Raw genomic sequence first — 11,107 nt, forward strand, 5'->3', positions numbered from 1 at the left:
ACGGACATTCATCTAAATTGCAGATCCGTTCAAGTGGCCGAGAGGTGCTCGACAAACGCCACCGACTGAGTTCCAGTGTACTGAATCCAGTGAAACCGCTACCCTGCTCATTCAAGCTCTCATCCTATCCCGTCTGGACTACTGCACCAGCCTTCTCTCTGATCTCCCATCCTCGTGTCTCTCTCCACTTCAATCCATACTTCAGGCTGCTGCCCGGATTATCTTTGTCCAGAAACGCTCTGGGCATATCACTCCCCTCCTCAAAAACCTCCAATGGCTACCAATCAATCTGCGCATCAGGCAGAAACTCCTCACCCTGGGCTTCAAGGCTGTCCATCCCCTCGCCCCCTCCTACCTCACCTCCCTTCTCTCCTTCTCCAGCCCAGCCCGCACCCTCCGCTCCTCCGCCGCTAATCTCCTCACCGTACCTCGTTCTCGCCTGTCCCGCCGTCGACCCCCGGCCCACGTCATCCCCCGGGCCTGGAATGCCCTCCCTCTGCCCCTCCGCCAAGCTAGCTCTCTTCCTCCCTTCAAGGCCCTGCTGAGAGCTCACCTCCTCCAGGAGGCCTTCCCAGACTGAGCCCCTTCCTTCCTCTCCCCCTCGTCCCCCTCTCCATCCCCCCATCTTACCTCCTTCCCTTCCCCACAGCACCTGTATATATGTATATATGGTTGCACATATTTATTACTCTATTTATTTATTTATTTTACTTGTACATTTCTATCCTATTTATTTTATTTTGTTGGTATGTTCGGTTTTGTTCTCTGTCTCCCCCTTTTAGACTGTGAGCCCACTGTTGGGTAGGGACTGTCTCTATGTGTTGCCAATTTGTACTTCCCAAGCGCTTAGTACAGTGCTCTGCACATAGTAAGCGCTCAATAAATACGATTGATTGACTGATTGATTGAAGGGGGGCCCTGCCTGTTCTCTGCTCCTGGAGGCTTGAGGCTTCCCACTGGCCGTCTTTAAGGTGTACTCTGTGCTAGACCCCACCATCACCACCCCAGGACCAAAAATACCTCCCGGTCCCCGGTGCGGAGCCTCCGGCCGACTCTCTCTATGCCCCACAGAACGGCGGGTTGGCCAAGGCCCCGCTCTTGGCTCACTTACCATGCTTCTCACCCTGTGCATTTCCTCATACAGCTGGATACAACCCTCCACCTCCATTCCTCTGGCCGGGCCCGGGGCCCCCAGGGCGACTCCCTGATGGGAATCATCCTTGCTCTGCAAAGACAGCGAACGGGACAGGCGGGAGTCAAACTTATCCGGGGCGGGACAAGTGGGAAAAAAGAGTATTTCACCCCCAAAAAGGGAACTTCTGGAAAGGAGCCCCGGATCCAAAATACCCAGGCTTTACAAGGGGAGAACGAGCACCAGCTAAAGCAGAACCCACAGACGGCCCGGCCTGACCCTCTGTGAGACGACGTGCTACGGAAGGAGGCGTCGGCGGGGCCGGGGCCGCGACGGCTGCACATTTGGGAGGAATTTCTCGTTTTGAAAACGAGCCCCAAACGGTCGATGGCCACGGTCTTGGAATCACACATGGCCCGGGTTCCCTCTGTAATGCTGAGGCACTAGTTCCATAGGGAATGGGCTATAGGATGTTTTCCCGGTTCAAGCCGTAAGTCAGCTGTCCCGGTGATTTGGCCCGAATCGCGTGATTTGATTAATGTGCCAAACACACTCGTTTTAAATGTCGGTGGGCAGATCTGAAGTTGAAAAAACATTTGAAAAGAATACTAAGGTGCCTTTTAAGGTGCCTTGAGAAGCAGTGTGGCTCACTGGAAAGAGCCCGGGCTTTGAAGGCAGAGGTCATGGGTTCAAATCCCGGCTCTGTCAATTGTCAGCTGTGTGACTTTGGGCACTAACTTGGAGAAGCAGCGTGGCTCGGTGGAAAGAGCCCGGGCTTTGGAGTCAGAGGTCACGGGTTCAAATCCCGGCTCTGCCAACTGGCAGCTGTGTGACTTTGGGCAAGTCACTTCACTTCTCTGGGCCTCAGTGACCTCATCTGTAAAATGGGGACTAAAACTGTGAGTCCCCCTTGGGACAACCTGATCACCTTGTAACCTCCCCAGTGCTTAGAACAGTGCTCTGCACCTGGTAAGCGCTTAACAAAGACCATCATTATTATTATTATTCTCTGGTCCTCAGTTCCCTCATCTGTAAAATGGGGATGAAGACTGTGAGCCCCCTGTGGGACAACCTCATCACCTTGTAACCTCCCCAGCGCTTAGAACAGGGCTTTGCACGTAGTAAGTGCTTGAGAAATGCCATCATTATCATTATTATTATCCCCACCCAATTCCACGGCAATCACTGCACATTCGCGGCAGGAGAAGACTCATTTCCCTCGTGCTTATTAGTAAGTAGTTAGACCGTCTCCACTGGGGTAAATCTGGTAAATATATATATTAATGGCTGTAAACTAAGCTCGCTACGGACAGCAAATATCTGCCGACTGTTATACTGGACTCCTCCAAGCACTTAGTACAGCGCTCTGCACACAGTAAGCACTCAGGACTGGTTAACTAATCTTCATTTATTTTACTTGTACATATCTATTTTGTTAATATGTTTGGTTTTGTTCTCTGTCTCCCCCTTCTAGACCGTGAGCCCACTGATGGGTAGGGGCTGTCTCTACATGTTGCCGACTCGTACTCCCCGAGCGCTTAGCACAGTGCTCTGCACACGGTAAGCGCTCAATAAATACGATTGATTTTTACCTTCGTTTCACTCGGAGCCACTGAAGATGCGGGCCGAGAAGCTAAGCGTCCTCCCGGAGACTTGGGAAGAGTGGACTGCGCGTCCGGCTCGGGTGTGGATGCGGGAGCCACGGGACTCCCGGGGAGAGGCGGGTCCCGCTGAGCGAGGGGCAGGTAGTGATCCACCACCCAGCCGGAATAGGACGACAGCTTCGGAGGAGTCATACAGCCTTCCAAAACATCCTGGGGAGAGGTGGGGGAAGACAGAGAGATACTTATCCACCTACTTCCGAAAGAAGCACCGCTAACGCGGTCATCGTCAACAGCAGCAGCAACAGCGTGGCCGAGCGGAAAGAGCACAGGCCTGGGTTCTAATCCCAGCCCTGCCACTTGTCTGGGGTGTGACCCTGGGCCAGTCACTTCTCTGCCTCAGATTCATCACCTGCAAAAAGGGGATTAAATCAATCGATCGTATTTATTGAGCGCTTGCTGTGTGCAGAGCACTGTACTAAGCGCTTGGGAAGTCCAAGTTGGCAACATATAAAGACGGTCCCGACCCAACAGTGTATTAAATTGTACTCCCTCTAGTTTGACCGTGAGCCCAATGTGGGACAGACACTGTGTCCAACCTATTATGTGGGGTGACCTTGGGCGAGTCACGTCTCTGCCTCAGATTCATCATCTATAAAACGGGGATTCAATCATACTCCCTCTAATTACATCATGAGCCCGATGTGGGACAGACACTGTGTCCAACCTGTGTACCTTGCATCTCCTCTAGTAATTAGCGTAATGTTTGGCATATAGCCAGTACTTAATATCAATCAATCAATCGATCGTATTGAGCGCTTACAGTGTGCAGAGCACTGTACTAAGCGCTTGGGAAGTCCAAGTTGGCAACATATAGAGACAGTCCCTGCCCAACAGTGGGCTCACAGTTTGAGAACCTGTGAGAAAAGAGCACAGGCTTGGGGGTCAGAGGTCCGGAGTTCTAATCCCGGCTCCGCCACTTATCAGCTGTGTGACTCTGGGCAAGTCGTTTCACTTCTCTGTGCCTCAGTTCCCTCATCTGTAAAATGGAGATGAAGACGGTGAGCCCCACGTGGGACAACCTGATGACCTTGTTTCTTCCCCGGTGCTCAGAACAGTGCTTGGCACATAGCAAGCGCTTCACAAACACCGGTATTACTATTATTATTAAAACACTGTACTAAGCACCTGGGAAAACAAAACAGAAGAAATGATCCCCGTTCTCAGAGAGCTTACAGTCTAGCCGGAAAGACCGTACCTCATTCTCGCCTGTGCCGCCATCGACCCCCGGCCCACGTCATCCCCCTGGCCTGGAATGCCCTCCCTCTGCCCATCCGCCAAGCTCGCTCTCTTCCTTCCTTCAAGGCCCTACTGAGAGCTCACCTCCTCCAGGAGGCCTTCCCACACTGAGCCCCTTCCTTCCTCTCCCCCTCCTCCCCCCTCCATCCCCCCCATCTTACCTCCTTCCCTTCCCTACAGCACCTGTATATATGTTTGTACATATTTGTTACTCTTATTTATTTATTTTACTTGTACTTATCTATTGCATTTATTTTATTTTGTTAGTATGTTTGGTTTTGTCTCCCCCTTTTAGACTGTGAGCCCACTGTTGGGTAGGGACTGTCTCTATATGTTGCCAATTTGTACTTCCCAAGCGCTTAGTGCGGTGCTCTGCACACAGTAAGCGCTCAATAGATACGACTGATGATGCTTAAACGTAGGAAAAGTAATGGAGCATATTAGATATGTACGTAAATACTATGAGATTGTGATAAGTGTTTCAGTGGCAGGGAAGGGCCAAGGTGACACGAAGGGAAGACTAAAGATTACTTGTGGAGGCCTCCTGGAAGAGATGTGATTTAGAAAGGGCTTCGAAGGTGGGGACAGCGGTGGATCCTGATGAGGAGGGAGTTTGAAGGAGAAGCGGCCGCAGGGGTGGCCACAGTGGTCAACCGGGCACGGTGAGTAGCTTGGCTTGAGGGGACTGTGAGCCCACTGTTGGGTAGGGACTGTCTCTATATGTTGCCCATTTGTACCTCCCAAGCGCTTAGTACAGTGCTCTGCACATAGTAAGCGCTCAATAAATACGACTGATTGATTGATTGATTGATTGAATGAAAAGTACGAGCTGGCTGTGGTAAAGGGAGCGCGAATAAATACGGCGGAGAGAGCTGATTTAGAGCCAAGGGTCAAGAGTTTCCCCTTTAAAGCCCAAAGGTTTGTGACGACTGGGTCACCAGGGTTAGGACAATGGGGAACGTAAGCAGCGGCGTGGCTCAGTGGAAAGAGCCCGGGCTTTGGAGCCAGGCGCCATGGGTTCAAGTCCCGGCTCCGCCGATTGTCAGCTGTGTGACTTCTCTGTGCCTCAGTTACCTCATCTGTAGAATGGGAATGAAGCCTGTGAGCCCCACGTGGGACAACCTGATTATCTTGTACTGCCCCGGCGCTTACAACAGTGCTTTGCTTTTAGACTGTGCTTTTAGACTGTGAGCCCACTGTTGGGTAGGGACTGTCTCTATATGTTGCCAATCTGTACTTCCCAAGCGCTTAGTACAGTGCTCTGCACATAGTAAGCGCTCAATAAATACGATTGATGATGATGATGATGATGATGGTAATAACAATAATAATGATGGCATTTATTAAGTGCTTACTATGTGCAAAGCACTGTTCTAAGCACTGGGGAGGTTGCAAGGTGATCAGGTTGTCCCACGGGGGGGCTCCAGTCTTCATCCCCGTTTTACAGATGAGGTAACTGAGGAATAGAGAAGTGAAGTGACTTGCCTAAAGTCACATAGCTGACAACTGGCGGAGCCAGGATTTGAACCCACGACCTCTGACTTCAAAGCCCAGGCTCTTTCCACTGAGCCATGCTGCTTCTCAAAGTCAGCACTTAATAAATGCCATCATCATTATTATTATTATTATAAAGGAGCAAAAGAAAAACAAACTTTGCTTGGGGGTTAGTTCTTGCTCGTTCGTTCATTCAATCATGTTTACTGAGCGCTTACTTTGTGCAGAGCGCTGTGCTTATCGCTTGGGAGAATATAACAATAAACAGACTCCCTGCCCACGACGAGTTTACAGTCTAGCGGCAAGCCGGACATTAATATAAAGTACAGACATGGACATGAGTGATGTGGAGCTGGGAGCGGGGATCAATCAATCAATCATATTTATTGAGCGCTTACTGTGTGCAGAGCACTGTACTAAGCACTTGGGAAGTACAAGTTGGCAACATATAGAGACAGTCCCTACCCACCAGTGGGCTCACAGTCTAAAAGGGGGCGACAGCCAACAAGACCAAACATACTAACAAAATAAAATAAATAGAATAGATACGTACAAGTAAAATCAATAAATCAATCAATCATATTTATTGAGCGCTTACTGTGTGCACAGCACTGTAAGCGCTTGGGAAGTCCAAGTTGGCAACATATAGAGACAGTCCCTACCCACCAGTGGGCTCACAGTCTAAAAGGGGGAGACAGAGAACAAAACCAAACATTCTAACAAAATAAATAGAATAGATACGTACAAGTAAAATAAATAAACAAATAAATAGAGTAATAAATATGTGCAAACATATATATATATATACAGGTGCTGTGGGGAAGGGAAGGAGGTAAGATGGGGGGGATAGAGAGGGGGACGAGGGGGATGAACAAAGGGAGCAAGTCGGGGCAACACAGAAGGTGCCACGAGTTGGAAGAGGTTTGAAATAGACTGGAAGGATGAAGAGGGGAGGCGAGGGTCTCCACAGGCCTGGGGTCCCGGCAGGGTCTGAAGGAGGGTGGGGGCAGGTGAAGCAGCAGGCCATAGTGGCTAGAGCCCGGGCCTGGAATCGGAAGGTCACGGGTTCTAATCCTGACTCCTGTCTGCTGTGTGGCCTTAGGCAAGTCACTTCACTACTCTGGGCCTCATCTGTAAAATGGGGATTGAGACTGCGAGCCCCACATTCATTCAATCGTGCTTACTGTGTGCAGAGCACTGTACTAAGCGCTTGGGAAGTCCAAGTTGGCAACATCTAGAGACGGTCCCGACCCAACAGTGGGCTCACAGTCTAGAAGAGGAACGAAAAGTGTGAGCTAGCTCACATGGGACAGCGGATGCGCCCAACTTGATTAGCTTGTACAATAACAATGATGATGGCATTTACTAAGCGCTTACTACGTGCAAAGCACTGTTCTAAGCGCTGGGGAGGTTACAAGGTGAGCAGGCTGTCCCACGGGGGGCTCACAGTCTTCATCCCCGTTTTCCAGATGAGGGAACTGAGGCCCGGAGAAGTGAAGTGACCTGTCCAAAGTCACCCAGCTGACAACTGTTTTGCTTTGTCGTCTGTCTCCCGCTTCTAGACTGTGAGCCCGCTGTCGGGTAGGGACCGTCTCTATGTGTTGCCAACTTGTCCTTCCCAAGCGCTTGGTACAGTGCTCTGCACACAGTAAGCCCTCAATAAATACGACTGAATGAATGAGTAAGCGCTCGATAAATCCGATTGATTGAATGAATGAATGAAGTGGCGGAGCTGGGATCTGAACGCATGACCTCTGACTCCAGAGCCCGGGCTCTTTCCACTAGTGCTTAGTACAGTGCGGGGCACTGAGCAAGCGCCTGAGCAATCCCTTTGATGATAATAATAATAATAATAATGGCATTTATTAAGCGCTTACTATGTGCAAAGCACTGTTCTAAGTGCAGGGGAGGTTACAAGGCAATCAGGTTGTCCCTCAGGGGGTTCCCTTCAAGGCCCTAGTGAGAGCTCACCTCCTCCAGGAGGCCTTCCCACACTGAGCCCCTTCCTTCCTCTCCCCCTCGCCCCCCTCTCCATCCCCCCCCATCTTACCTCCTTCCCTTCCCCACAGCACCTGTATATATGGATATATATTTGTACAGATTTATTACTCTATTTATTCATTTATTTATTTTACTTGTGCATATCTATTCTATTTATTTTATTCTGTTAGTATGTTTGCTTTTGTTCTCTGTCTCCGCCTTTTAGACCGTGAGCCCGCTGTTGGGTAGGGACCGTCTCTAGATGTTGCCGACTCGTCCTTCCCAAGCGCTCAGTCCAGTGCTCTGCACACAGTAAGCGCTCAATGAATCCGACTGGATGAATGAACGAGTAAGCGCTCGATAAATCCGATGGAATGAATGAATGAATGAAGTGGTGGAGCCGGGATCTGAACGCTGATCTCCCCCTCGTCCCCCTCTCCATCCCATCTTACCTCCTTCCCTTCCCCACAGCACCTGTATATATGTTTGTACAGATTTATTACTCTATTTATTTATACATTTATTTTACTTGTACCTATCTATTCTATTTATTTTATTTTGTTAGCATGTTTGGCTTTGTTCTCTGTCTCCCCCTTCTAGACTGTGAGCCCGCTGTTGGGTAGGGACCGTCTCTAGATGTTGCCAACCTGTCCTTCCCAAGCGCTTAGTACAGTGCTCTGCACACAGTAAGCGCTCAATAAATACGATTGATTGATTGATTGAGTTCCACTAGCGCTTAGTACAGTGCGGGGCACACAGTAAGCGCCTGAGCAATCCCCTTGATGATGATGATAACAATAATGATGGCATTTATTAAGCGCTTACTATGTGCCAAGCACTGTTCTAAGCGCTGGGGAGGTGATCAGGTTGTCCCACGTGGGGCTCCCAGTCTTCATCCCCGTTTTCCGGATGAGGTGACTGAGGCCCAGAGAAGTGAAGTGACTTGCCCAAAGTCCCACGGGGGGCAAGTGGCGGAGGCGGGATTCGAACCCGCGCCCCGTGACTGCAAATCCCGGGCCGCCGAGCGGAGCGGAGCTGACCTGTCCCCCGTGCCGGAGGAGGCGGAGGCGGCAGTGCCGGCGGTAGCCGAGCCGGCCCTTGTCGGACCTCCTCAGGGCCTCCAACGTATCCCAGCAGCGGCCCTTCCACGGCATCTCTTCGGCGGGAACACGCCGCACTACCGCCGACCGCTGCGACTTCCGCTTCCGGGTCACGCTCCACTCCCCCGTCCCCACGGAATGACGTATGCCGCCCCCTGCCTTACGCAAGGACGTAAACCCTTCCCTCCCTTACGTAATGACGTAACCCCTCCCCTCCCCTACACCACGTAATGACGTAAACCCCGCCCCCACCTAATGACGCAATGCCCGCCCCTCCCCTACCTCACGCAAGGACGTACACCCCGTCCCTCCCTTACGTAATGACGTAACCCCGCCCCTCCCCTACCTCACGCAAAGACGTAAACCCGTCCCTCCCCTACGTAACGACGTAACCCCTCCCCTCCTCTACCTCACGCAAGGACTTAAACCCGTCCCTCCCCTACGTAACGACGTGACCCCGCCCCTCCCCCACCTCACGCGAGGACGTAAACCCGTCCCTCCCCTACGTAATGACGTAACCCCGCCCCTCCCCTACCTCACGCAAGGACGTACACCCCGTCCCACCCATACGTAATGACGTAATACCCGCCCCTCCCCTACCTCACGCAAGGACGTAAACCCCGTCCCTCCCCTACATAATGACGTAACCCCGCCCCTCCCCTACCCTACGCAACGACGCAATCCCCTCCCCTCCCGTACGTAAGGACGTAGCCTCGCCCCCCACCTCGTGCAAAGACGTAAACCCTGTCCCTCCCCTACGTAATGACGTATGCCACCCCTTCCCTACCTCACGCAGCCACCCCTTCCCTACCTCACGCAACGACGCAATCCCCGCCCCCCACCTCGCGAAGGGACGTAAACCCCGCCTTCCCCTACGTGATGACGCAATCCCCTTCCCTCCCCTACGTATCGACGTATCCCCGCCCCCCACCCCGCGCAAGGTCGAAATCCCCCGCCCTCCCCTACGTGATGACGCAATCCCCTCCCTACGTACCGACGTATCCCCGCCCTCCCCTACGTGATGACGCAATCCCCGCCCCTCCCATACCCCCCGCAAGGACTTGAGCCCCGCCTCCTCCCTTTTCATTCATTCATTCACTCATTCATTCATTCATTCATATTTATTGAGCTCTTACTGTATGCAGAGCACTGTACTAAGCGATTGGGAAGTACAACCCGACTTAATAATAATAATGATGGCATTTGTTAAGCGCTTACTATGTGCAAAGCACTGCTCTAAGCCCTGGGGAGGTTACAAGGTGATCAGGTTGCCCCATGTGGGGCTCACAGTCTTCATCCCCATTTTACAGATAATAATAATAATAATAATAATAATGGCATTTGTTAAGCGCTTACTGTGTGCAAAGCACTGTTCTAATCGCTGGGGAGGTTACAAGGTGCTCAGGTTGTCCCACGGGGGGCTCACAGTCTTCATCCCCATTTTACAGATGAGGGAACTGAGGCCCGGAGAAGTGAACTGACTTGCCCAAAGTCACACAGCTGGCAAGTGGCAAAGCTGGGATGTGAACCCATGACCTACAAGGTGATCAGGTTGTCCCACGTGGGGCTCACGGTCTTCATCCCCATTTTACAGATGAGGTCACTGAGGCCCAGAGAAGTTAAGTGACTTGCCCAAAGTCACACAGCTGGCAAGTGGCAAAGCTGGGATGTGAACCCATGACCTCTGACTCCAAAGCTCGGGCTCTGTCCACTGAGCCATGCGGCTTCTCACAGAGCGAGAGCCCCGCTCTTTCCCCCAGCACTCCTTCACTTCCCTTTAGGGCTGTGAGTAGTGTGATGACATTCAAACAGCTTTATTATTATGTATTATATAATTCTATTTATATTACATATAATAATAATAAGGATGATGGCATTTGTTAAGCGCTTACTACGTGCCAAGCACAGTTCTAAGCGCTGAGGTAGTTGCAAGGTAATCAGGTTGGACACGGTCCCCGTCCCAGACGGGGCTCACACTCCTAATCCCAGTTTTACAGATGAGATAACTGGGGCACAGAGAAGTTAAGTGACTTGCCCAAGGTCACACAGCAGACAAGTGGCATTGTAGGACTAGAACCCGTGACCTCTGACTCCCAAGCCCGTGCTTTGCCCCTAGACCAAGCTGCAGGCCACCTTGCTTCTCTACCAAGCCAAGATATTTGTCCTTGAAGGGCTCTAGGAGATTGTGTAATTACTTCCCTCCCTAAATGACCACACCGAGGTGGTTGTCTTTTGAAAACCCTTGACCCGCTGCGCTCTGAACAATAACAATACTAATAAAGTATTTGGGTGGATGTGTTTTTGCTGCCCGCTGGAGGTTGTGAGGTTTTCCGGTATCAAAGTACAATTCCTCCGATAATTTAATGCTTTTGACACCAGCCACCCAGGTGGCTTGCCAAACTGTCAAATAATCCTCTGCCAAATAATCCTCCTGATTGTCACCCCGGGTGGCTGTCTCCCACCCATCTATTCAAAAGTGAAAAGTCCTAGGATCCCGTCCT

General features: G+C 51.3%; 1 protein-coding gene across 1 annotated transcript in view; it reads right to left on the minus strand.

The window, feature by feature from the left end:
- GLE1 (GLE1 RNA export mediator) overlaps positions 1–8,660 on the minus strand; it is a 30,293-nt gene extending 21,633 nt beyond the window's left edge. The window contains exons 1-3 of the mRNA XM_038745064.1: positions 8,547–8,660; positions 2,725–2,946; positions 1,112–1,225 (exon numbers count right to left, since the gene is read on the minus strand). Of these exons, the coding sequence (XP_038600992.1) occupies positions 1,112–1,225; positions 2,725–2,946; positions 8,547–8,660 (450 nt within the window). The remainder of the gene's footprint in view (positions 1–1,111; positions 1,226–2,724; positions 2,947–8,546) is intronic.
- Between the last annotated feature and the right edge of the window lie 2,447 nt (positions 8,661–11,107).

Source organism: Tachyglossus aculeatus, chromosome 4, assembly GCF_015852505.1.
Source record: "Tachyglossus aculeatus isolate mTacAcu1 chromosome 4, mTacAcu1.pri, whole genome shotgun sequence".
Taxonomy (NCBI): domain Eukaryota; kingdom Metazoa; phylum Chordata; class Mammalia; order Monotremata; family Tachyglossidae; genus Tachyglossus; species Tachyglossus aculeatus.